This window comes from Micromys minutus, assembly GCF_963924665.1.
Source record: "Micromys minutus genome assembly, chromosome: 13".
NCBI lineage: Eukaryota > Metazoa > Chordata > Mammalia > Rodentia > Muridae > Micromys > Micromys minutus.
This window is the reverse complement of record NC_137982.1, coordinates 10,958,297-10,985,969: the sequence shown is the minus strand read 5'-3', so window position 1 is coordinate 10,985,969 and position 27,673 is coordinate 10,958,297. Positions and strand designations below refer to the sequence as shown.

Below are 27,673 nucleotides of genomic sequence, written 5' to 3'. Positions count from 1 at the left end.
CTCTCCTTGTCAGATATCCCACAACTCTGGCATCTCCAACATCTTGGGGTCTCCAAGGCAATCTAGGCTTCACCTTCAGAACTTCATGAAGTGGCCTTTCTAGGTCTCCATTGCAGGGACATCCCTAATACATTCTGGCTTTAGTGGCTTTCCGTAGCCATGAAGGGAGGTTTCAAAACCCATTTCTTGTATCCTTGACTCTATGTGGCCGAAGTTGCCAAGAGCTTCTATTTGTTGGGGCTGGAACATGGCCCCATCGTTCAAATACATTTTCACCAGCTTTCTGCTTTCTGTGGCTTCCTTCACTGCCTTAACTTTTCTTTAATTCCTTTTGACAAACTGGTTTTAGTTTAGCTGTTTGGGGTCTTCCCCTGAGGCCACCACTCCATTTATTCCATTTAGCACCAGGTTTTTCTTTAAACTTTATCCAGTGCATTGGACTTAGCTCTTAGCTCCATCATACTTCCTGATGCTCCAACTGCACATTCTGTATTTCTCCCTGCCCCACTTGCTTCTCTTCATTGTAGATCTGCAGAAGGGTGACCACTGGCAACCAGGTGACACAGCCAGCACCAGGCTGTCTTGAAAGCTCCTCTGCCAAGGTCATCAGTCCATTGATTCTTCAATTTATCCTAAGGACATTTTTAGGACAAAGTAGCCACACTCTTTGTCAAAACATCACAAGGATGGACTCTAGGCCACTCATTCTTCCTGAATGAGGAAACTTTTGTCTGAAACTTCTTGAGTGGGTCCCCATTGTTCAAACTCCCTTAGCACTGTCTACCATGTTCCTACCAGGATCGCACGTTAAGCCCCACTTAACATCTCCAGCTGCTTTTCTAGTCCAAAGTCTTCCATATTCCTCCAACAAATGGAATGGTCTGGTCTGTCACAGCAGTACCCCAGTCCATGGTGCCAATTTCTGTCTTATATGTCATATTGGGCACATTCTCATTTAGACCACAAGGAATCAAACCACTGACCTCCAGTACTGGACGAGAATATCTTCTGCTTATCGTATAATAACTGTCTCCATTCAAGTTATTATATGCCAGGAGTTTTGTATGTATTGTCTATTTAATCTGAATAAGGTCCCATAGGAATTAGATATCACATCCTTACTTCAGAGAAAGGACTGAGAACCTGAGAAATTAAATGACATGTATAAAAGTGATATCTGTGTCATGTATTTATTAAAACAAGAGATTTTCAAACTGCTACAAATCTTTCCAATGACATCTCCCTTTTCTGAGGCAGAACCAGTTTGCAACTAAAGGTTTTAAATGCTTAGAACTGCGACTTTGGGAGAGGGGGCTGTGGAAAGGGCCAATTTTTTTTTTTATCTATCAGGCATGGTAGGGATAATGGTTACAGTCCATAGTCCCTTCAGAGACACAAGATATATACCAAAATCCTTTAAAATCACGGAGGAAAAACCTGGGTGTGGTGGCGTATGCCTTTAACCTCAGCACTTGCAGATGCAGAGGCTGGCAGATCTCTGCAAGTCAGAGACCACCTGATTCACAGACTGAGTTCTAGGAGAGCCAGAGGTACATACTGAAACCCTGTATCGAACCCCACCCCATCCCATCCCTCCAAAAAAACTCATGAGGAAAAAAATAAATAAACCCACATCCAGGTTCTACAAGGCAAAAAGACTTAAAGACTTAGAAAGTGAAACTGTTGCTTGCACCAAGGTGTCCTGGGAAAGTGGGAGTGGTGGCCAAACAATAAAAATGTCAAATTTCCCTCTTCCTGAAGGTTAGGCTAGACAAAGATGAAACACAGACAGAAAGGGACACCTCCTAGCTACATGATTATACAAGGGGGTTGGTCAATGTGAGCCACCCTTTCGTCTCTGATCACATGAGAAGCATCTCTGGGTGTTGTCCGGCCTTGTTCCTGCTAGTCTCCAACTGGTTAAATGAATGAAGTAAATACGTGTGTGTCCCAGAGACCTGTATACTGAGGCGGCTCAGTGAGAAGCGGTTACGCGTATTAAAATAGTTAAGTCTCCAACGCCGACAATTCTGGACACCTTCAATCCTTACAAAAACAGCGTGCGAGTCTGCGCAGTAACTACACCGGGAGGCGTGGCACACGACTGCGCTTGCTCAGACTCATTTCCCCGCCCCCTCCAGGCCTGAGGACCAATGGGGCGGGCCAAGACCGAGGAGGGTCTACTCTAGAGGGGCGAACTGAGGAAGAGGCGTGGCCGTCTGGTCAGTCTCTGCCACCCTCTTCCGGGCTCCGCTGGCTGCGTGCGCATCCTCCCCCCCTTCTTTTGTGGTCCGGCCCATTGCGAGGGTGACAGGAAACCCTGTGCAGGGAGCGCCGCCATCTTGGGCCAGCCCGAGGAAGATCCTGAGGGAGCCGCGGGAGCAGCCGCCGCCACCACCACGACTGCCGCCCGAGTGTCTGCAACCTCAGGCCAGTCCGCCTTCCTGCCAGGGCCTCGGCCGACGGATTCCGGCCGCTCTCCCGCCGCGTCCGCCCTCCGCTTCCTCGTCCTGACGTCCCCCTCCCGTCCGGAAAGCTGCCCAGCCACCAGCAACCCCCCAGGTAACCAAAGCCTTCCGCAGGGGCCGCCCGGAGCCGGCCTCCCAGCCCGGCCCTTCCAAGGGGCGGAGGCGAGCGGAGAGGTAGGCGGGCGGCGTCCCGGGCTGGCCCCGCAGGCCGCGGCCAGCCCGGGGGTCGGCGGAGGGCACTGGCCTGACAGGACTCTGCGGGGCGAGCTGTCGCCCGCGCAGCCCCGGCCGGCTCGAGCTCCCTGCCCGCAGACCCGCTCCGAGGCGTGCGGGGAGGGTGTGTTCTCACCTCGTCTGTCCGGCCTGCGGGGCACAACCGCGGCCTCCGCAGGCCCGGGTCTCACCGCCTTTGCCCGCAGCTGCAGACTACCCCCTCAGTGTTTCCCCACGCGTGTCGCGCGGTCCTGCCACCCACGAGCCCCAGCCGTGGCAGTCCCACCCTACAGGGCCTCATCTTACAAAAGGCATCTCGGGCTGGCTCCCGTGTCCTTGTAAGCAACCGCTCTGTAGTCCGGCTGAGAACTGGGTGTGTGGGACTGTTTTCGAGAGGTTCTCTGAAGCCCTGTAAAGTCCCTGGTCAGCCTGCACGAGTTAGAACCTCCACAGCATCTAGAAATAACGAAGGAAAAAAGTTTGGGCATCTGGAGGATTTGAGAAAAGACGATGGAACGGGAATGCTGAAACTCTAGTGTGTGCCAGGCACGGGTTTAGGTGTCTTCACACATAGCTTGCTTGAGTGTCTTTGAGAGTTTTCCGCATTTTTTTTTAATAAGGGGCGGGGGACGTACTGAAGCCAGAAGTTGTCCTGTAGCTGAGTAATGATGGCACACACAAACTGGCTTCTCCCCATACTGGCTGGTATGTTTTTTTTTAACCACAGTACGTTCAACAAGGGCCGAGGCACACAATACTGGATCGGCTCTGAGAAGTGACAACTGAATTCCATTTTTTCTCTATTCACACTGGGTGATAACTGATAAGACCCAAAATCTATCATGTCAGCTGCTACTCTGGCAAATGCTCATTGGAGGAGAGGTGGTGGTAGGATTTCCTCTTTATTTGTGAAGAAAGCCGTGCTCTTGGTGGCTGCACAGCCAAGTGTTAGAAAAGAAACTCTTGGAAAGTTTACTGGTCATGGCATGTTGTTTCAGTTACTTTTTATGTAAATGTGATTGTTGAGTACAAATTTGCCCCAGTAATAATTCAGCTCCCTCTTCTCCCTTCCCTTCAGCAGGGAATTTTCTTGGGAATTCTGTGTAACTAGGAAATGGCAATACCAGAGTAAGACTCCAAGGCATGTGAGACTCCAAAACCTTAACCTACATGCTTTCATGCATGGCCAAATAAAATTGCTCAAATCATATAGACACTTCCTAATTACTTAATTGACCCTAATCAAGTTAACCAACCTCCTAGACTCAGTGTCCTTATAAATTGTGACCACATTTCAGAGTTATTTCAAGGATTAACTAGAATTTAAAGCTCAAGCTTGGCATGTAAGTGCCTGTAGTTTTGCTAGCCATATAATGGGTGTTTAATATCTGTTGAATGAGTACTGTCGAAGTAGACTCTGGCTTAGTTCCACCTGCCTATTTTGTAGTATATAACCATCAGTATATCACTTCTGACCTGGTTTCCTTATTTGTTAAGTGAATTTTTAGGATTAGAGATTGTTTATAAAGTAGCTAGTTTATATTAGGTGCTCCATAAGTGGAGTTATTGTAAAGATGTAAAAAAAACATAGACTCTAATTGTTATTGAAAATTCCTTGGAAATAAGGGTTTTTTTTTTGTTTTTTTTTTTTAAATTCTGCTTTCTATTTTTCATGTTAAATTTTATATTTGTAAACTTAAGCTTTGCCACAGAGCTCGAAAATTTCTTGCAGCCAGTTTTTATAGGTCTTATTTGCATTCTCTTAGCAAGATATGTAAGATTAAAATGTTCAAACTATAATTCTTGAGGTGTCTATGTCACTGAAAATGTTAGCAATGTGGGCCTGGCAAGATGGCTCAGCAGGTAAAGGCTTTTGCTGCCACACTTTATAACCAGAGTTAGATTCTGGAACCCACCCAGTAGGAGAGATGGATTCATACTAGTTATTTTCTGATATCTACATTTATGCCCACATGTGCACACACATGCAGTCATACGCACAAAAGTATTTTAAAAGTATGGCAGGAGACAATTTATTATTAACATTAAGAGATAATGTATTTCAAACTTTTTAAAGTTTGCAAAATAAAGCATCAATACAGTGAACATTAATAACGGAATTACTGATCAGTGTGTGTAATTAACAGTTTTGGTCTATCTGTTCACTGCTTCTTTCATATTCATCTGTATCTCAGACAGATTAGTAAACTTTTACTAATCCTTTCAAGTGCAGGTATCCTTTTTGTTTTGTTTTAAATACTTTAATGGAAGTCAGAACACAGATTTGGGAGTACATTTATTTCTTATTCATAGCACACTGCCATTAGTGGGAAGGTATTATCCTTCTCTTTGGATATTGTTAAGCAATCTGGTATTTTAATTTTGTTATTTACATTAATTTATACAAAAGTGTAACCTCAAATGAGTTATAAAAAGTTGATCTCAGAAATGGACAGATTGTTTTCCAAGGTTGTATTTCTATTATGGAAAAAATGTTCACCATTTTGATTAGATTGATTATTAGATTAACTATGAAAGTTTTCTGGCTACCTGACTGGCATGTGGCGTAGCATTCCAGTTCAGGGGCCTCTGAGCAAGGATGCACCTATCTTGAGTTCCATGAAGGTAGAGACAATGCTTCTCCCTCTTTTGATTATTGTTAAAACCTTTCATAGTGGTTTGTGCTTAGTAGGTATGGGGTATTTCATGTTGTTGGTGTTTAATCACAAAAGTAGTCTTTTTTCCAGTGTTTATAACAAAATACATTTATTGAGATCCCTAAAACTGAAGAACAACATTAAGACTTTAGGTCACCAGGAGTATATGGTGGATTGCTTTCCCCTTGCTATTGAATTAGCTATATAAAGATTGTGTAGTGATCTGAGGAATAGACTGCAATAGCTATAAACAGGGAGTGACAGTATATAAACAAACACATAAGGGGTTAAAATAAAATATAAGCCTGAGAAAATACCTGTTTGTTATTAGGTGCTTTGTTTTTTACTCTGAGGCTTCTACCAGCACCTTTAGCACTAGTTGTTTGGGGTTGGAGAGATGGCTCTGTGGATAAAAGCACCCACTGCTCTTGTAGATACCCCAGATTCTCAGTAGGCACATGGTGGTTCACAACCATCCATAACTCCACTTTGAAGGAACCTGACACTGTGCTTGGCCTTTCTGCCCACAGACCATGTGGGTAGAGCATATACCATACATGTAGGCAAAATGTTTATATTCATAAAACACATTTTTTAAAAAATTAAAACTCATTTACATAATCTTATTTAGGAAGAGATTTGATTTGTTTGGCATGACAATGACTAGCATGCAATATATGTTTAGTAACCATATTTAGATATTGATATATTGACTCAGGAATATGTCCGTGATTTTATTAAGTGAAAGAACATGTTGAATGTTTTATACAGTTGATATGTTCCATCTTTAAATATAAAGCTTATATACCTCCTTAGCATAGGTATATTTCATATTAAAGTAAGGTTGAAAAATCCTTTAAGTAACATTAAGAATGCTTAATATTTAAAACTGATCACGTGATTACATAGTGCAACAATTATCAGTGCTTATAGGTCATTTTTTGAAGGTTTCTTTTGATAGCCAAGAACAGTTATATGTCCACCTTGCATGTGTTTAATAATTAGTTAAGTAGAGAGCATTATACTCTTTGAAGTCAGGCTTCTGAGCTCAAGTTCTAGGTCGGCCATTTACTAACTCTAGAACATTGGCCAAGGTAGTAAATTTCTCCAAATATCAAGATCTTCAATTTTTGCATGAAATAATAGCTTGACAGAGTTGGTAGAAATTAAAAATTAGTATTAGTATAAATAACACAGATCATTGTGTGATTTATTCTCAAATGTTCTTTATTATTGCAGTAGATAAATAATAATAAATTAATATTACCAATTATTGATAGTTGTTTCTTAAATTTGTGTATACTCCAAATGTAATCATTTAATATTTCTTATTAACAATATTAAATTAGAAGCAAAGGAGTGAAAGCATCACCTGGAGGAGGTGGATGGTGCTGTTTGTAAAAGGGAATTGAGTTGTTAACTGTGCTGAATACAATATAGACTTGGTCCAAACTGCCTGAGCTAGACACTCTGCTTTCCTCTTAAGATCATTTCCTCTTTTGTAAAATGAGGAACCTAGTAGCTGTCTTAGAAGGACAGCAGTCAGATGAAGTGGCGCATGGAGTACTTAGGAAGTACCCCAAAATGGAAACTAGTAGTTGTGTTACTAATTTACACACTGTTCATCACAGTTGTTTTTATGGATACAGCAATCTATTTATTTATTTGTTTATTTTTAAAAAGGCATTAAAGGAGGTCTTATGTCAATTCTATCCAAGTAATTTTTATTTAAAAAAGAAACAGAACAAAGGGTCACACTTCTGTAGTCACAGACTCAAGAGGCTGAGGCAGGAGTAACGGACGATCTAATGAGACCCTATTTCACAAAACAAAATGGGAAGAAAATGCATTTTAATCAGACTATAGAATATTGCTAAGCTCTTTTTAAAAAATTCAGTGGACTTATGCTTATGTTGAGTGACTTATGCTTCCAACATGAGCCAACCAGCATTTTCTGCTCACATTCCCTACCCTCTGCCTTTTTTTTTTTTTTTTTTTTTTTTTTGACCGTTGAGCTTTTAAAACAAACTCACTCTTAAATAACAGAGATATATTTTTTCTCTTTTCAAAGGTAGGCAAAATATTTTGTTCACTTTATTAGTGGCATGTTTTGAGAAAGCATGCATTGCTTTGTTCAAGCAATGGTGAGCATAGTTAAAACATGTACTTTTGACTGAATAGACAGACTATGGAATTATTTAAAGTTTACCGGTTTCTTATTTTTTAATAAGAGAGTTGTTTTCTGCCTTTGCAGAAATGAATAAATTTGGTGTTTTGTTTGCTTTTAAGACAGTGTCTCATGTAGCTAAGGTTATCCTCAAACTCAGCATGTAGCCAAGGATGATCTCAAACTTCTGGACTGACTTTTCTGAGTGCTAGATTACAGGCCTGTGCCACCAGGTCTTGTTTATGTTTGAAGCTGGGTCTTGGTACATGCTAGTCAAACACTTATCAATTGAGGTACATCCCCAGCGCTATCTTCCTGTCTTTAGGGTTTTTATTTGTAATTATAAAAGAAACTTGAGGGCTATAGAGATGGCTCAGTGTTTAAGAGCACTGACTGCTCTTCCAGAGGTCCTCAGTTCAATTCCCAACATCCATGTGGTGCTCACAACCATCTGTGATGAGAAGTGATGCCCTCTTCTCATGTGTCTGAAGACAGCTACAGTGTACTTACATATAATAAATAAATACATCTCTAAAGAAAAAAAAAAGAAAAACTTGAACCAAAAATATTATTGTGGTGAAGTAAAAACAAAGCATCAGTGTTCATCCTGAAATAGTAGTTATTTAGAAAACTACTATATTAATGCTTATTAAAAATATCTCAAAATTCATCATTTTAGTTGATATTTAGAGGATGCTATGTGTGACAACTAGCATGTACAGTTAGTAGAATTGAATTATAATTTCACAGTTACTCTTAGAGCACTTGAAATTGTTGACTTTGGGACTGTTTAAAGGCCATAATTTTTGGGTGTTGTGTGTTGGGGCTTGAAGCCAGGGCCTTGTGCATGCTAAGCATGCATTCAACACTAAGATACACCATAAGCCCTGTAATTTTATTTATCTATTCCCTTGTTTGTCACCTGCCTGCCCATCCATCCATCCATCCATCCATCCATCCATCCATCCATCCATCCATCCATCATCCATTATCTATCCATCATCTATCCATCATCTATCTCTGACAAGGTCGCTCTGCATAGCCCTGGCTGTCCTGGAACTCACTATACAGAGTAGGCTGGTCTTAAACTCCCAGAAGTCTGCCTGAGTCTGCCTCCTAAGAGCTGAATTTTAATATAATAAAACAGAAGGAAGCAGAGTATGTACACAAAGAAACTAATTTACAAATGATTACCTTGGAAAGGGTTTTAGGACTTAAAAACTAATTTGAGGAAAAGAATGTACTGTTTCCATACAGAAGAGAAATTAATACATGTTAGGAATTTAATAATCTTGAAAACTAGTTAATTCGAGGGTTCCTTCTACCCCCCTTGTAAGGAGCTGGTTCAGAGATCTGGTAAATAATTTAGATCAGGCTTAACCTCGAGGCCAAGTTGTTATGGGTTTGTTTGTTTGCTTGCTTGCTTGCTTGCCTGCTTGTTTGAGACAGGGTGTCTGTGTATCCCTGGCTATCCTGGAACTATGTAGACCAGGCTGGCCTTGAATTTAGAGATCCACTTTTCTTCTCCTGAGTGCTGGGATTAAAAGGCATTAGCCTGCTTAGTTTAAGGCCAAGTTCATTTTAAAGTTTGAGTCTCAGTAGTAGCTGGGAAAGAGGTAAAAGTTACCAGGTCTAGGATTCCAGCTGATCCAACTAGAAAAGCTTCTCCTGAAAGAACTGGTTAAGGGAGTTTTCTGCAATGTAGAGGACTGATTATGAATGTGTCACAACATGCTGGTTGCATTGGGAGCAAGGCATGAGATTTGTGTTGACTGTTGTCTGCACAGCAAAGTAAGGTGACTGTAATTATGTGATGTGCTCTTTAGTTTTCTGTATTTAAGGATTTCTTTTTCCTTGGATTTTCTTTTTCTTCACCTACTGCAAATGTTCTTTCTATAGACTCAGTTTTATTATGTTGAAATTTTATTTGACATATAACATAAAGTTATCACAAAATACTCATTAAAACACAAGAAAGCACACATTTTTGAACAGTTAATAAGCCTTGGTATGTATGATTTTTGTCATTCCTTAGCTGAAAACTGGTGAAAATTAAGTTCATTAGATGTTAATATTGGTATTAGGATGTGTTTCCTAGAACCTAGTACAGTGTTAGATACATTGAGACACAACTTCCCTTACATCTTTAAGTATTTTATTATTGGTTTATATAACGTGTATGCTTGTCCACCAAAGAAAGTTAACACATGGAACATTTATATAGCACTAAAATTATTTGAGATTACTGTTGTTGAGACAAAGGTCTCTGTTTTGTTCAGGCTGACTTCACAATCCTGCATTCAAAGTCTTTCAGTCTCCTGAGTATCAGCCAGGATTAACTTGTGTGTAACTGTGCCTGTGATATTGAAAGTGTAGGAAAGAAATTGGGATTTTTCTTAGGGTAAATCTACCTGATGATTGACTAGGCAGTAGGCTGTGATCTTTGGAAGTATCTTAATATGTAAGCTTTTGGATTTGTTACGTGTGAGTACAACTCTATAGCATTTTACCCCCTAGAATAGTACATAGAACTCATGAGTTTTTAATAATGAAATACTGTATTAAGTTGCTAATCATGTTCTCCTTTTTAAAAATCTATAGGAACAACAATTTTGTGCGATAAAATCTAATTTTGATGTCAATTTGATTTGGATTGCATGCTTGTTCTAGACTTTAGATTCTTTGCTTAGTTTTGATTTAAACGAGAGGAGAAAGGTTTTTTTTTTTTTTTTTTTTTTTTTTTTTTTTTTTGTATTAGTGATTACTTTTGATAACATAACTTACTTGATCAGTTAACAAGGAAAAGGACCTTAAAGGGAAAAGGAACTATTTAATGATGGTTGACTTAAATTCATAAAGATTTTCTTTTTTGAAAGATTTTCAGAATAACCTTTGTGGGGTTATTTTGGAGGGGTTGTTTGTTTGTTTTGATATTTCCTAGAGTAAAACTTTGAAGTCTTTTGAAACATTTTTTTTTCCATATTTTTGTAGATCACTTGAGACTATTAAAGTAACATTCAAGAGAGTTTGTAATCAGTTTGGGAATTTTACTGACTTAGATTAAAATTTTGTTTATGTAGTGAGTGTGTTTTCTTAATATGTGTGATATATTTAAAAGATGTGTGATGTATGTATATGTATGTATGTTTGGAAAGGGCAGCAGTAATAGGTTTTTATAACTTGTGAACTGTTTTCTTTGTTTTTAGTGCCACCATGGCAACTGCACCGTACAACTACTCTTACATCTTTAAGTATATTATTATTGGTAAGTTTATTTAATGTGTATGCTTGTCCTCCAAAGAAAGTTAACACATAAGACATACATCGGCACCTAAACATACTGCTGCAGAAGTGCACACTTTCATTGACTTCAGAACTAAAGCTTTTTGATGAAGATGCATATGCCTTTTCCATCATGGCCCTGGTTACTTATCTAGTCTCTGCATACTAGTGAAATGATGGTGGTTGTCCTTCAGGGCCACCTGCAAACTTGTTAGTGTTGGGGTTAAAAAATTAATTTCCTGCTAAAATTAATTTCAGCAAACATCCCAATGTCATAAAAGTTTTCAGGTCCTCTTGAGTTCCAAAATAGGTAGAGAACACTGGTTCAGAATAGGTCGTGGCAGGGACACACACACACACACACACACACACACACACACACACACACGGGTAGTTTTGTTTCTTTTTAAATGGCAAGACCTTGCTCAAATTGTCTTAATTCATTTATCCATGAATGGTTATAAATAACAGGTCAAAGTCTAGATGCTCTGCTGAGTTGCAGACCAGTGGAAGAGCTCTTACAAGCTTATCCTGGATATGGGCTTGTGTTTGATCTCCACAATGGAAAACCAAACACAACAACCTGTAAATAAGCTTAAAAAAAAGAAAAGGAAAGAAGGTCATGTCTTTTCCTTTGATGCCAAGTTTGTATAGCTTTGTGAGATGGCATCTATTGTAATGTAGAGGTGAAACAAGAGACATAGCCAAGCTTCCAAGTTTTAATTTGTTATTTCTGTTTGCTTTTGTGGTAGTTCATTTGCATAGACCAATAAATGCACTTGGGATGCCCACTTGGAAACAGTTCAAATTACAAAGTCCTGTTCAACTTGTTAGCTATTTACTAAACAGTAATTTACAGCCAAATTCTATCCTGCTAAAAATTAGAAGTGCTCAGTTTGTCTTTTGAATTTATAATAAAGAAGGAAGATACAGGTATTCCAAGTGTTCAGAAACTTATGTGTATGATATGTTGATATGCAGCAGTCAGTGCATATGACTATAGGCGTAAAAATTGAGAAATATAATTGCCATCTGAAACATTTTCTCTTTTTGAACAGGGGATATGGGAGTAGGAAAATCTTGCTTGCTTCATCAATTTACAGAAAAAAAGTGTAAGTTCAATATGAAAGGTAAAAAAGACGAGTAGCTTACTTTATTGTCAGTCTCTACATTTTAAAAAGCACTATTTTTAGTGTATTTTATGCATTTGATTATAACCTTTCTTCATATTTATACTTGGGTTTTTAAAGTGCCATGATTATTTTTCTACAGTTTATTTTAAAAGATTTATGTGTGTGTGTGTGTGTGTGTGTGTGTGTGTACATGCACGCTTGCTTGTAGGGCTATGCGTATGAGTGCAAGTGTCCTTTGAGGCCAGAGACAACAGATCCCCAGGATCTGGAGTGAGTTACAGGTGGTTGTGAGCCATCTTGATGTTCTGCTGGGAACCAAACTTGGGACATCTCCAAGATCAGTACACACTTTTAATTGCTGAATCATCTCTCCAGACCCAAGGACCATGGGTATTTAAATAGGTGCAGATAAAATACAGTATCATTGCCAGTTAAACTGTTAATTAAAAAAAAAAATTTTGATGATGTGTGATTATATTCACTTTGGTTCTACTTATTTACTTATATATAGATAAAGGCAGGGGTCTCACTGTGTAGCTCTGGCTGACCTGGGCTTGACTATGTAGACTAAGTTGTTGTTGTCAAACTCAGAGAGATCTGCCTTCTGAATGCTGGGATTAAAGAAGTGCACCATCATGGCAGGTTGTTTTGATTTGTTTGTTTATTTTGTTTTTAGTGTTTTTGAGACAGTATTTCTCTGTGTAGCCCTGGCTGTCCTGGTATTCACAAGAGATCCTCCTGCCTCTACCTCCAAAGTGCTGGGATTAAAGGTGTGCCACCACTGCCCAGTGCAAATTCATTTTTAAGAGTATAGAATGTTAAATATAAATAACCCCATCTTTTTTCTTTATTTTAAATGTATCTTTTTAAAAATCAACTTTACTTATTTATGTGTGTGTGTGTGTGTGTGTGTGTGTGTGTGCGCCTTGGTAATGCATGTTGGTATACATGGATGTGTATGTTACATGTGGCTGGTACACACATAGGCCAGAAGAGGGTGTTGGATTCCCTGGAGCTGAAAGTTTTAGGCAGTTGGAAATTGTTCAGTGTAGGTGGTGTAGGGAACTAGACTCTGGTCCTCTGGAAGGACAGCTAATAATGTTCTTAATCACTGTGACATCTCTCCAGCTCCCCACCCCCAAAATCATCAACATTTTTTCTGTATGTATCACTTGTTCACTACAGTTAGTTTTGAAATAAATAGAATTCTTTCTGTCTTTATCACTGGCTAAAGTTTAGAATACAGTTCTTATTGGGGGTGGTGGAGAAAGAGGCCAATATGTTATAATTGGTAGGCAAAATAGAATTGACAACATGGTGTTTTTGTGCTGCTTTCCCCACGAGTTTTCTGAAGTTTGGCTTTTTTCTCTTCTCCAACAGTTATGGCTGATTGTCCCCACACAATTGGTGTTGAATTTGGTACAAGAATAATTGAAGTTAGTGGCCAAAAAATCAAACTGCAAATTTGGGATACAGCAGGACAGGAGCGGTTCAGAGCTGTTACACGGAGCTACTATAGAGGAGCTGCGGGTGCGCTCATGGTGTATGACATCACCAGGTAAGATGATGTCCTGCTTTGGAGTAGACCAGTATGTTGGGCAGAATGGTTTCTTTTTCATTGGTTTGGGTCTCTTTTAGTTTATAATTGGATATCTGTAAATTATAAATTAATTTATTTGGGTTTTATGATTTCTGCTCTAAAGCTCGAACAATTTAAATAACATGCTGATCTTCTTTTCTGGAAGTTGGTTAAAGAAAGACTATGAGATAATGGGAACCTAAAAGAACAACACAGTCTGGGGAGTAGAGTTAGCTGTTTGCAGAGAGGTGGCTTTATATACGAAACTTTCACTTCAGGGAAGGCAAGCCAGTGCTGAGGAACTGTATTCAGTCTGTGTTAAATTGACACCTTCTGTGAATAGGAACAGTAAGGAGTGAATCACTTAGTTTTGTTGGAAGCATGGTAGACTGAAACAGATCCTGTGTTCTCATCTACAGACCAATAAAAGGTTTTTTTTTGTTAAGTTGACTATTTCACACTTTGGTGTTAGTTTATGTATGATGTTTGAGTAATTACTCATTTACTTAAATTCATTTTTCTACCACGGATTGAAATGACTTAAAACACTGCATCGGGATTCAATTAGTGACAACATGGCTCTTTCTGGAAACTCAGAATATCTGACATGAAGTCACAAAACAGGAGTATAGAGGTTTGACTTTGGAGCATGTAGCTAAACTGCCACTTACTAGACCTGAGCAGTTCTCTGCTGTAAGATAAAAATGAGCTGGTCGCCTTTGATCTTGATACAAAGTGTCAGTCAGCCAAAGCATCCCTAAGAAGAGTTCCTCTTTAGGACATAGAGATAAGTGAGTGGAACCGAGTGACAGTTGGAGGTCGAGGTCGACACCGAGAAAAAGCTTTCTGCCGGTTCATTTTGAAGAGTCAGAGAACCTGAGCATAAGAAGACTGAGCTGAACGCAGGGAAGGAGCCCCTTGTTGTCTAACTTCTCTAACTTTGACATACTCTTGAAATATTTATAGGGACTGATTATAATCATGTACATAAAGCCTCAGTAAATTCTCAGAAAACAGTAAAGTAAGTTTTCATTTTTTTCACTGTGCTGGGCAGTTGGTAACATGATCAGCAAATGGTCTTGTGGGGAGACTATAAACCTGGCTGTTGTACAAACCCGCCTCATTATGAGGCATTCCTGAAGACTTAGAGGTCCCATATATCACCAATACACTTAAATATGGTGTGTGCTTAAAATGCAATTTATTTTGGTTTTTAAACATATCTTTTAAGTATAGTAATATTGTGGTAAAGTTTATGTGTATTTAAGTGATCAAAAGCACTTCATATGGAAACAGCAGAAATCTCCATCATCTAAAGGAATGGATACACATCAGGTGGTATATCACACAATGACTGTTTTTGAGCTATAAAAGGATGACTGATACATACTATGTGTAAGTGTAAAAGGCCACATGTGATTCTGTACATTTATCTAGAATAGGCAGGAAGATTACAAAGGCATGGCAGTTACTGGGCACAGAATTTCTCTTTGGAGGGTCCTGTGAATGTTCTAGAATTTGATATTAATACTAAAAGTAAATTGTATTTTTAAAGGGTTTATGGTGATTCATTATATTTCAATATTTACTGAAAAACGTACTTTGGATGTTCGGTTCCTAGGTGACTTTAGACAGTTCATAATAACAGGTTACTGGTAGAATAATGACACTATTTTTTACCAATTGTTTATATTAATCCTTAACATTAATCCTTAATCAACTTAGAAATTCCCAAGTTGATAATACTTTTTACCTTTTATCAGCTATAATTGGCACTTTCCTAAATTGATAATGAAGCTTATTATGTCAGTTGTTTTGCCAGTCAGAATGCAGTAAATACACTGTAAATGTATCGTGACATCAAGTAGAAAGTTGAGCCATCCTAACCCAGAGCCGGTGTGTGTGGATGTATTTGTTGTGTTAGGCTCAGCTGGACTAGTGCAGATGACACCAGGCCTTTTAAGTTTGCTCGGATAAAATGGGGAAGTCCACAGTCTGAATCTCCATGTGCTTTAAGCTCCATGCAAATAAGAGTTACAAGATGTAAGCTTTTTTTTTTGGTAGCTGAGGTCTTGAATTTCTAGATTAATGCATTAAATGACTTTTTTAAAAAGACAGTTTTCAATCTGTGTATTAACTCAGTCCAGAGTAGTAATCTGGGCATGGTGTCATTATGCCTGTAATTCTAGCATTTAGGAGGTAGAGGAAGGAAGATCACAAGTTGGTGGCCAGCCTAGGAAACATTAAAAAGAAAAAAGAAAGTAAAAGAACAATTTAGGGAAGATGAATTATATACTCATTTAGTATGTCTGTCTTTTATTTCTGACTAAAAATCATAACTTGTAGATGCAAAAATATTTTTTCTCTTGAGTATATTACTGGGTAAGCATTTTGGTATGGTTCTCCAATTTGCGATTAGAAAATTTGGATAATTTTTAAGGAATGTTAGTTTTAACTCTAAATGGCAAATCTTGGTTCTGAATAGTCTGTTCCTTGCTTGCATTATGGTGTATTTACATATTTGCTTTACATACTTCTGATATTAACAAAGTTGGCTATTGAGCTATTTAAAAATAATGTTTGTGGCCAGGTATGATGGCACACACCTGTAATCAGAGAGAAAGTTGACTACATTAAGAGAGGGAAGATGGCTTGAACTACAGAGTGAGACCTTGTTTCAAAACACAAAGTTTGGCTAGAGTTTTGAGAATTATATTGGATCCGAATTACAGCTGTTCTTTGGAGTAGCCATCTTGTCAAAGTAAAAATATACATAGTTTGGATCTTTCAATTAAAATCTGTATATGTATATATAGATTTGTATGTTTATTTGCTTCTTTGTTTTTGAGACAAGGTCTCACTGTAGTACAAGGCATAATACAATGAATTCACTTAGGGTCTTAATGGCTCAGATTCAAGACACTTGTGCCCTACCCTAGCCTTTGAAATCCTGGGATTACATGTGTGAGGCACATCACACCTGGGTCTTTGTTGTTGTTCTGAACAAATGGCAATCGTATGTAGAATCAACACATTTTAATTTTAACTTTTGCAGAAGAAGTACATATAACCACTTAAGCAGCTGGTTGACAGACGCAAGGAATCTCACCAATCCAAACACTGTAAGTCGATACCTAACTGTATAAGAGATTTAAAATCATATAACCCAAACGGTCAAGCCTTGCACTGGTGAGATTTTGTTATTTGGGTACAATGAATAAGAGACCATTCCCTTAGTCTCACTCACTCATTTATTCATTGCATTCATATTTTCCTTGATGCTACAGATCTAGGCCTCATGTATGCTAGGCAGATGATCTGCCATGAAGCTACATCCCAGTCCCAAGTATCTTTATTTATTCTTAAAGGCTAATTGAAAAAACTTTTAATTTTGGTTGGTTCCAGGTTTTTTATTTTTATTATACGTTTTCTGTTTGGATCTAAAAAAAAAACAAACAAAAAGAAAACAAAACAAAAACTATGAGTGAGGTGGTGCTCTCAGTTGGGAGTTATCATAATCTGAAATTATAATTTTAAAAAGCTTCTGAACTAAGTTTGTAAAATATTACTATCAGGAAACTGGGCAAAACTGTGCAAGGGTTCTTTTTGATTTTTTACAGTTGCATGTGAATTTGTAATTATCTGAATAAAATGTCAACTAAAAGTAAGTATTCTACATACTTTAAATAATTAACTTCTTAACAAGATTGAAAAGATACTGAGACGTTAAAGGACAGCTACCATTATTGTGTATCAGAAAGAACCTTCAGGTTTACAGAGATGCCATAAAACCACCTGAAAGATGAATTAGAAATGTGGTGAATGGTTTAGTGATGGTTTAGATTTAGATGGTTAGGATGGTGTATATGGCTTAGAGTGCAGACGAGCCGGACCTCTGGGCAAGCCAGCTTTCCAGGCGTCAGGGTGTCAGTGGGTATCCTGGAAGGTGTTACAAGAACAGTGCTTCACTTAGCTTTGTGCCTCCTGTACTTGGTAAACCAGGGTGAGTGGTAAGAGCTGTTTTGCTAGTGTGGAGCCTAGAGCTTTCATTTTCATTTATATTAAACTCACCTTTGCTATGCATAGAGACATGCGTATAGATAAATATTCATAGCAGCTTTATTTGTGATAACTAAAAAACAAAAGCAGTCCAGTTACACCAAGACATAAAATAGCAAAGCAGTTTGGTTGCACGCATCCCCACTATGGTGAGCCACACCAAAGAAGGAATTATGGTAACAACATCAGCTCTGATGACTCTTAAGAGAATTTTGCTGAGTTTAAAAAGTCTAAAAAAGCTTACATATTTTATGATTCCATTGGCGTATTTCAAAATGACTGTACTGTAGTTAGAACAAACTGGTGATTGCCAGGGGTTGGTTAGTGATAGGCTGGTAGAACTATGAAGAATCAGCAGTAGCAGTTTCTTGGTGATGATGTTGATGGTTCTGTACCCAGATTGAGGTGACAGCTGTTATAACACTGTTATAACTGTTATAACACTGCACAGAACCTCATGTGGACACAGTCATATAAATGAGTTTGAAAAAACAGCTGTCTTAGGGCTGTAATTGTACCAATGATAGTTTTCTGGTTTTGAGAGTATAATGTGGCTCTGTGAGTTACTACAGAATTTTAAAAATGTCTTTCAGCCTACTTTATATTACTATGTTTTCTATGAAATTGTCTTTTGTTTTTATGAGAAAAGTATATTTTTTTTCATTTTTGTTACTATTTTGTGCTTCTTTGTTACCAGACTATCTCTTAGGGGGGTAGGCAGTGAAGATTGGGCAATGATGTGTTGTTGGGAAAAAGAAAATACTTCTTTTTGAAGAGGGTGGTGGTAGAGTGGAGTGCTGGCGATTGAAGCCGTAGCTGTGTACCTGCTAGGCTAATGCTCTGCCCACACTTCAGTCTAGAAGGCAGTATTTCTTGTTTTGAATGCCTATCTTATAATGACCTTATACTAAGCCTGATTTTAAGTGGTTTTTTTTTTTTTTTGTTGTTGTTGTTCAAATGACTATGAACATTATTTTCCCTTGTCAGTGGTCATTTGCACTTTGAAGAATGTTTTTTGATTATACCATTTAACTTACATGGAAATAATTGATTAGTTCACTGGACCCAAATCTTGAGACAAGTACTAATTTTGTGTGGAAAAAAAAGCAGGGAAGCACTTTTTTGTTGAAATCATTAATTATTAACATCTATATCTGGTTAAAAGGGGCAGAAAGGTAGAAGAGGGCTGATATCTTCCCCCTTTGTGTCTTAAATAACAAGCAAAAACCCCTTTGTTTTCTTACCTTTAGTCTTTTTTTTAATAATTTTACCTTTGTAGGTAACTCCAAAGTAGATGACAGGGTGTGATACTTGCTCAGGGATTTGAACCTATTGCATATTTATCCCATCTCCACCTTCTTTCACAGACAGACATAAGCATAGCTGATTAGTTGATAGAAATTTATACTTTTCTTGGGATAGTATCAGCTAGGACAGTATTGTCTTTAGGTCACAGTTTGCATTTTCTAGGGTTCTAATGCCCTCTTTGCTAACTCTGTCTTATTTGAATTTAAGGGAAAGGTAATTACTGTTACCCTGAATGAATTAAATTAGTGGTTTCCAAGTTTCCTCAGGGTCCCAGAATCTTTTGAGAACCTATAAGCCACAAGCCTTCTCCAGAGAATGTTCATGATTATGGTACTTTGCACTTCATTTTAGGGCATTCTTATTCATCTTGGTTATTCTTTGGCTTAAACCAGATATGAACAAACTGGCTTGTGAGCCATGTTCACCTAATGAATGACTTTTCTGTTTTTAAGGGACTTGTGACAATGATAAAAATAATATTCAGCAAAACTCCGTGGGGCTCACAAATCTAAAATATGCCTTTTCTTCCTTCTGGCAGGTTGTCAGACCCCGAGCAGCTTGTTGCCAGAGTCCTTGGAGCTCTTACCTTTGTGCTCTGTAGTCCAGGACACTTAGGGCTCATTTTTGTCTTGTCAAGACTTTTGTATCTGAGAATTTTCATAGGTATTTTTGTTCTAAGATACCTTTTCTTTTGTTCACAAATTAGGTAATAATTCTCATAGGAAATAAAGCAGATTTGGAAGCACAGAGAGATGTTACCTATGAAGAAGCCAAACAGTTTGCTGAAGAAAATGGTGGGTTTAAGTCTCAACACTCTGTTGTGGGGATTTTAAAGGAAAGGAGATTTAGCTCATGTAGGTTATTTGATATTTTTTAAGAAAACATTCTATTCAAAATCTCAATAAGGAAATAAAGTGTCTGTTTCGGTGAGACATGTTAGTAGTAGTGCAGCTTCTGAACAACAAGTACAGCGCTGCCCTGCACTCAGACACAAGCTCCTTCATGAGGGCTGGAGTGGGAGGGAGTACAGACAGCTGTGCGGGCCATACTCACATGTGACTGAGGAGTGCTCCTGACTCTGCAATGTCCTAATTTTAGTCTGAATTTTATTTTTAGGCTTATTGTTCCTTGAAGCAAGTGCAAAAACGTAAGTATGACTAAAATGTAGATCATGTTTCAGTTCCATGCCGAGTAGAATTGTGCTGTGTAAGTGGGTGATGCTGGAGACATGTGTGAACTGTGCTGTGTAGTGAGGCTGTGGACAGTGCACACACAGCAGGAAGAGCTCTGTTTCATATTACAAGAGAATGTCACTTAAAGGTTACTCAGTGTGTCCACTGGTAACCCAGGTTAATAAAAGGAAACTGTGTTAATATCTTACAAGTATTTGACTCTTACAACTAAGGTTGAATTTGGTATCTTGAACATGCACTTGGCCAACATGTTCCCACAGCACTTAGGATCACCTTAAAAGAATGATTCAAGGACATAGATACTCAGTGGCTCATGGGACACAGTGAACATTTCCTGATTGTCCTTGGAGTTCAGCATTGACCCCAGCACTCCCAGTCATCATTCTGTGTCACACCAGGCAAGGACAGGCCAACCTGTTCATGTTTGTTTACTTTTGCTGTTAGTCCCAAGAGAACCAAGATGTGAACATGGTTAAACATGACTGTGTCGCCATCACATGATAAACATAGCATAGTTTTACACATGGCTGTCTGTAAAGTAGTGGAAAGACTGGAATCCTTCAGTACACTGGAGAAGTTTGATTTGGAGAACCCATTCGCATTGCAGACATGGCTGTCTCAGTTGTCATGTAATATTTTAACAGCGCTGCAATGAGGAGATAATGGAAGTATGCAAACTGATTTTAAAAACAGCTCAGTATCAGGTTGTGTGCTCACCACCAAAAACATTTCCTATGTTGTTCTCTTAGCCCAGTCTTCTGGTAATCTCTTATTAGATGACAGTGGCTAAGTGGAAGACATCATGGCAGTTCACTAAAGGTTAGCAGGTCAGTGCAAATGCCTTACATTTTCTAGAAAGCTGTGCTTTGTGAATAAAGTTGTTGATTGTCTCTTAGGGGAGAGAATGTAGAAGATGCTTTTCTTGAGGCTGCCAAGAAAATCTATCAGAACATTCAGGATGGAAGCCTGGATCTGAATGCTGCCGAGTCTGGTGTACAACACAAACCCTCAGCCCCGCAGGGAGGACGGCTAACCAGTGAACCCCAACCCCAGAGAGAAGGCTGTGGCTGCTAGTGACCTCTTTGCTCTGGCCCCTCATTTGACCTTTCACCTCTGTCTGTTGGAAGCAGTACTTTTTACTGCCTCCTTGTCTTCTGTACATCTTACTGGGTTTAATTAAAAAAAGAAAAAAACAATTCTTGTAAAAACAGTTTAACAATACTAAACTGCTAAACAACTAGATGTAATCAGGTTATCAAAGGCAAGTAGAGTAATAAATCTCTCCTGCATGGTAAATCTAGACTTTCCCCCTTTGATTGTCCTTGTGATAGGTTTGTCACCAATATATGATTTAAACTGAGCACTGATGCTGGACCTGATTTTTACCTTCCCTTTTGGCAAGGCTTTGTCTCACTGTACGGTTTAAATTTGATCTTTTCAGCCTTTTTCCCATCTTCAAACTGTTGAGTATGTCTGTTGTAGCCAGTGAGTTCACTGCTGTGAAATGACTTCTGACGGTAGAGAAAAGGGGTCTGCAACTGCTTTTTGGTTTTGTTGGATAAATTCCCTGTTGTAGGGGCTGCATTTTTCTTGAAGAGGTTTGCTTCTGTCTTAGCCTTGCACAGGGAAAAATACCCATTTATCTTTTCTTGTGCTTAATTAATAGCTTTATCTTTTTTTAATTTTTACACTATTTTATCCTTTTCTCTTTAACAGAAAGTAAATATGTATAAAATTTGAAGGAACCTAACTAACAATACCTTCTGTGTATATTATTTTAATGAAGAAAATAAATTGATTACTGGCATTGAAACAGTATAAAATACCAGTTTGTACAGTGTGACCTATATGTGACCATGTTACTCTCTTCCATTTCACATGAGGAAATACAACACAACTGCAGTTCACAAGTAATACTGGCTCCACTCATTGGTGCTGGCAGTGTTTGGGGACAGACATAATGCTGGAAAGAGCTCCTGGCATCAGTGGAAACACTAGCGGATTCTATTCCATCTTTGCACTGTGGCTTACCTGCTGATTTTCTTAACTGTTCTGTGTAATCAACGTGCTCACCTGCTTTTCTTTTTGTAAACATTTTGTGTTATAGGCTGCATTCTTGCCTTACTGTATAAAAAAAGGAAGAAGGCTGGGTTTAATATTGCACATTTTAAGCTTTTATACCTTTACCTTGGAATGGTCAACTTCTGGACCAGATAGCCAGAACCACAGGTCTGCTGTTAAGGGATTTTAAATTGTGCATTTTTAACACTGTGGTGAAAGAATTTAGTATTATCCTTTGTGTTCATAGTATGAGGGGCTGTTTTATGTCATGTTGGCATTAATTGTTTTGTAAAAGGGAAGGTGTTTCTAAATGTGTGTGCTGAAATAATGTAAGTTATCACTTTGCACTGGGTGGTCTGGCCACAGAAAGAACATCTTGCAAGAGAAAACAGATCTCTAGGCAGCATCTGCTTCATTCGGTTCTTCCCTTCTCTTGGTTGGTTTCTAGCTGAATTTAAAGTGGCTGTGAATTCATTGGAAATGCACATAGGTAAGCCCGAGCACGTTATGTAAAATGCTCTCAGCTCAATTCTGTGTTTAAAATACACATTTTAAATCCCTCTTTACCAGACACTAATGTAAAAGTACACCTCCTGGATTACAAACATGTAGTTCCAGAGTTTTGTACAGTCAATGTTAAATAAAAGCCAAAACTGGAATGTGCAGAAAGTAGGATTCGGCTTTTTGTGGATTCACCTTTTTGTCCTTGTTTAACTTAAAGGAATCTTGGAGTAGACTGCTATATTCTGTAAAGCCCTAGAGTGATCCATTTGCTTATACACTGTTGCATCACAGGTATTCGCCCAGGGACCATGACCTGCTGGTGTGTGTATATATTTACAAAACAAAACAAATCACCCATCGGGATATAAGGTAGCAATCACAAAGTAAAGACCTTCGGCTTGTTTAGGTGCAATACCCCAATTCCCAAAGTTAGTTACAGTGGGTCTTAATTGTTTTTGTGACAGAAGGATTTATTCAGACTGCTGTACTTCATTTGATGTAACAAAATGCTATTATCTAAATATTTGTAAATAAAGTACCTGTATCTAGATTAAATTGAACGTAGTTGCATTATTTTTGAACTGTAAGACTTTTTTCAGATGAATATTTGAACAACCAATTTTTATTGCAGCATTGTGGTTAGTGTATGGTGAGGTCTGGGTAGCAATAAAACTACCACTTGAGCTGGAGTTTCATCCTTGTATCTTTTGAGGTCAGCACATTGGTGGCTAATAGTGTTTTCCCTTTTCTGTATTTGGGGCCAAACTATTTTCATGTGTAACCACTGTGTAATAAATTTGGGAGCTTAAAAAGGCAGATTGTCAAATTGCAACATCTGTGAGCCAGATACTGGGCAGCATGGATTTCTGTTAATTTTTAACCCACAGCAGCTTGCCATTGTGCAGGTGCCTCCTTCTCTGCCTTTTGCTGTGGAGGAGCTCCTCTGGTGCAGCTGGTTTTTTTTTTTTTTTTTTTTTTTTTTTCCTGAAGTAATGAAGTGTTCAATGGTGTGTGTGGTGGGTCAAACCCAGGACTATGCACACACAAATACTAAGCATCCCCCAGTATCGGAAAGGTAGTTTTTGAAATCAGGTGTTTTGAAAAGTTCAGTTTTGAGAACTATTTTAAATATGGCCTTAAAAGAAATAGATGGTTTAGTTCTCTCACCATAAACAGAAAAAAAGACTAGATAATTTCCATTACTATTTATATAGTAGTAGAGATGAAAATTTCTGTGGGAATGGAGAATACTTCATTAGGTTCTGTTTCCATACTGTGTCAACAGTTTCCATCAGTCAAGACCTATAAGCATTTTGCAAAGAAAGTATAAGAATACAAAAGACAGGTTTTGTATTGGAAATACATGCCTTCTAGATAATGTGCAGTAAGTATGTGACATTTGTCGTCTCTTGTAATTGTACATAACTCTAGCCAGATAGCTGTAGTGAGACTTCGGGGCTGTGCTGAGCTGACATGGCATGATGCTGATCGTGGCTCAAAAGGCTGTCTAGCCAACAGTCAACATCATCATGACTGTTAGAGCCACAAAGCTGTGACAGTTGCTCTTGCTTCTAAAGAAATGGATTGGTCACAGAGTTGAATGTTTAAAGGTTGTCTATAATACACTCACCATCAGAGCTGAGTCTCTATGGTCTCAGTGCTTTTCACCAAAGAACTATTTTGATAGACTAAGGAACAACAGCCCAAGTGTGATGATTTAATAGGTACTCCTTACCGCTAAGTAGACCAGGTGAAAAGTGGTAACAAATGGCTGGAGTGTTGTTATTGTCTTGGAATAAAGGTAACCCTGTGAAATGCAAAGTTAGATGACAGACGCAAGTTGACTGTACCTTTTATTTTCATATTAAAAATAAATTTTGGATCAGAATCAAAAATAATAACTTACGAATTGAGCCTAGGGGCTTTTAGTACATTCTTTTGCTTGGTAACTAGACATACCAGTTATGGACTCAGTATATGTGGTTTCACTGGCTTTATAAAAAAATATTCAAAGATTGGAGGAGAAAAGTCAAAAATGGCCCTCTATATCCTATGTTAGATACATCTAGTCCCACAAGTGATTTACCGAAACCTCGGTGTACAAGCTACAGTGAACTTTCAGTCTTCACAGAATCTTGATGACATTGACATTCCAGTAGGATGTCAGTGAGGTAGGAGAGTAGCTATTTCCTCTTAGGGTGACACATGACCATATTCCTGATTTTGGCAGGAGCTTCTTTTCCTATAGTAACACAGAAGGAGAATGGATGAATTAAACCTCTAACAGGACAAGGCCTATAGACTGGTGGTGGCACCATGACTAGCAAAATAATGTGTATAAGGACTGTTTTGGGATTTGTTTTGTAGTGCTGGAGATTGGTTCTGGGGAGGTACGTGTGCTAGGCAAATGCTCTATCATGAAGTCATATCCCCAGCCCCCAATATGCTTTAAGACGAACTGTAATTAAATGATGAAAGATGAGGTTAGTTTTCCTGGAGCTATCAGAATTCCAGATGTAAGTGCTGGGTGGCTAACGTACCTGCACACACAGGAAACTCAGTGGTGGTAACTGTTTGGTTCTAATGGAACTTGCAGAACCTGGAAGGAGCTCTGAAAAGAAGGGAACTAGTTTTAGGCATAGGAGCCTGCCCCCAATCCCAACCCAACTCAAGGCTTCATGTCGCAGTGGCCCAGATGACAACCGTAGAATGAAACAGTGCCTACAACTTACCTGGTGCCTCTGGTATATTGTGTATATTGTAGAGTACCTCCCAGGCTCATGTATTTTCCTATACCTAGTACCTCACAGTCTTGAGCTCTGTAGGGCAATGTGGTCTGGGCCTTTATCTGACGTGTCTCAACCACAGGTGTTAAGGTAACTATTGAAGTCTTAGCCCTGCTGCTCATTAGGTTTGTGCCATAGGTAAGCCATTTGCCCTTCAGAACAATCAAGGAAGCAACCGTGTCTCCATCCAAACATGGCTGTGTAGTGAGTTCCTTTTTCTACCACCCTTCTCCATCCCTCTCTCATCCTTTCAATCTCCCAACACTAGGCAGGAGAGAAAGGATGGGGGGCGGTCGATACTATTAGACAACTTTTTGCTCATTAGGGATGTTGAGTTCCCTGGGGCAAATGTGATTTTTGCACTCAGGATCTCATTTCTTCTTGATTTGTTGTTTTTTAAATACACATGACCACTTAACCAACAGCAACTGACCACCCACCAACTGTGTAACCAGCAAGAGCAGCAGCAGCCATACCCCTCGGGGCTCTAGCATTTATATACCCTTTCAAGAGTCCCCAGAATTACAAACGTCATACACTTGTGGAAACTATCAGCAGCTGGCAAAATCACACCCCTGCTACAGCATAAAGTAAATTGTAGTCAGCTGCTATAAATAATCTAAAGTAGCCCCATATCCCACACCTGGGATCAAAACAAAAATATTCCTCTAATTTTTCTGTATTTAAAGAAACTAAAATTCTCACCACAAAAATGTCCTTGAATATTCCTTGTGATTTACAGTATATTAAGGATACGCTGCTTTCTGGTAAAGGTAGGTTGGCTTCTGTATCTTGATTTGTCCTTTGCTATACCCTTGAATTGTTATTTACAACTTTATGTACTTCCTAACCTACATAAAGGGACAGCTGGTACCTTTCTAAATGGGGTGTTGTATGTATAGTGATTAGTATGTACATAGAAAAAGCACCTGAAAATGGAAGCCATTTTCTGCTCACAATAATGTGTTACTGTTGGCCAGTTCCATGGGTTACTTTTTGTTCCAATTAAATGATTGGTAAATAAGTCTCACACAAAAAACCTTGTGAGATCCTGGAAGTAAAGAAGTCAGCATCCGAATGTCTGAGAAATGAGAGGTACCATCCAAAACACAGGGAAACCCACATTTAACCTCACAGGTCTAAGCTCTTATTTTCTTTAATGTATATATGGGTGTTTTGCCGGCATGTATAGATGCACAGTTTGGGTGCCTGGTGCTTGTGGAGAAAAGGGTGACAGGTCCTTTGAAACCAAACAGTTGATTGTGAAATGCCACATGAGTGCTAAGAACTTCATCTGGATCAAGCTCCAGTGCTTTTAACTGCTGAACCATCTCTCCAACCCTGCAGGTCTAAACTCTGCACTAATCAAGTGGAAAATAAAGAAATCCAGAAGTTGAGGACACAAACACTACATCTCTCCTGGGTCATCCTATCTCCAGTTCTAGTTTACCGTCTAAGCTACCAACATACCTATTCTTTCTGTACCAATAAACCAGGTAACTTTCCCCAGAGATGGCAGACACATAGGTTTTTGCTAAAACAGTTGAGGGTGGCATTTTAATCCCAAGTCTTCTTGGACACCTACCCCAAAGTTTCCAAGTATTGCACGTAACGCTAGACTCTAGAGCTTCTCTTTACCTGACTATGTCCGTGTTGGGAGTCCTCTACAAGGGAAGACTCTAGATGAGAAAGACTGGGTGATGCTGCTGAGTCTACGGAGGTACTAGTGACCAGCTCTCCTAAAGCATCAACTTGTCTCCTCAGACTGTGTAAAGTGCCCTCTGTCTGCCGCTTTCCTTTGATCAACACTTCTGCTTGCTTAGACATACAGTGTCGAAGTTGAGCCTGGAAAGTGTAAACAGATACGGAGGTTTAAATGGAAGAAATGCTCCTGAACATACTCAGCTTCTTCACATTTGATAAGCAAGTCTGACTTTAATAAATAGGAATGAGGGCAGAGCATGGCAGTAATCACCAATCCTTTTACTGGGGAAACTGAGGCCAGATAGTTCAAGGCTACCCTGTAGTTCTAGGACAGTTTAGGGTATACAGGGAGACCCTGTCTCAAGGAACAGCATTCCAGAGGTAAAAGAACACAACTTTACATTAGGATTCTGGATGAGATCCAGTGCCTTGCATGTGCTGAACAAGTGCTGTACCCCTGGGCTATATATCCAGTGCCCTAGAATTCAGATGGTCTCCAATGCTGACAGCCACTTGCTATCTGTACTGTCAGTTTCTCTGAACTTCTGGTGTGATCTGT

General features: G+C 39.0%; 2 protein-coding genes across 2 annotated transcripts in view; one reads left to right on the top strand and one right to left on the bottom strand.

Annotated features, from left to right (window-relative positions):
• Nucleotides 1-2,317: 2,317 nt before the first annotated feature.
• Nucleotides 2,318-23,238, top strand: RAB14 (RAB14, member RAS oncogene family). Its single transcript, XM_080927168.1, has 8 exons — nt 2,318-2,562; nt 10,712-10,770; nt 11,846-11,899; nt 13,301-13,478; nt 16,555-16,621; nt 19,573-19,660; nt 19,983-20,013; nt 20,956-23,238. Exons 2-8 carry the CDS (start codon nt 10,719-10,721, stop codon nt 21,131-21,133), a joined length of 648 nt encoding a protein of 215 aa, XP_080783294.1. The 5' UTR covers nt 2,318-2,562; nt 10,712-10,718; the 3' UTR covers nt 21,134-23,238.
• A 1,222-nt stretch (nt 23,239-24,460) lies between these two features.
• CNTRL (centriolin) overlaps nt 24,461-27,673 on the bottom strand; it is a gene marked incomplete at its 5' end in the record, with an annotated part of 65,540 nt that continues 62,327 nt past the window's right edge. The window contains 3 exons of the mRNA XM_080927439.1: nt 24,461-24,866; nt 25,165-25,235; nt 27,049-27,255. Of these exons, the coding sequence (XP_080783565.1) occupies nt 25,182-25,235; nt 27,049-27,255 (261 nt within the window). The 3' untranslated portion in view covers nt 24,461-24,866; nt 25,165-25,181. The remainder of the gene's footprint in view (nt 24,867-25,164; nt 25,236-27,048; nt 27,256-27,673) is intronic.

Excerpts from the sequence above, each read along its gene's own strand:
- RAB14 (XM_080927168.1), top strand. The coding sequence starts at position 10,719 with ATGGCAACTGCACCGTACAACTACTCTTACATCTTTAAGTATATTATT. Across the intron at positions 19,661-19,982 it reads ACAGTTTGCTGAAGAAAATG|GCTTATTGTTCCTTGAAGCA; the intron begins GTGGGTTTAAGT and ends TTTTATTTTTAG. Across the intron at positions 20,014-20,955 it reads CTTGAAGCAAGTGCAAAAAC|GGGAGAGAATGTAGAAGATG; the intron begins GTAAGTATGACT and ends ATTGTCTCTTAG.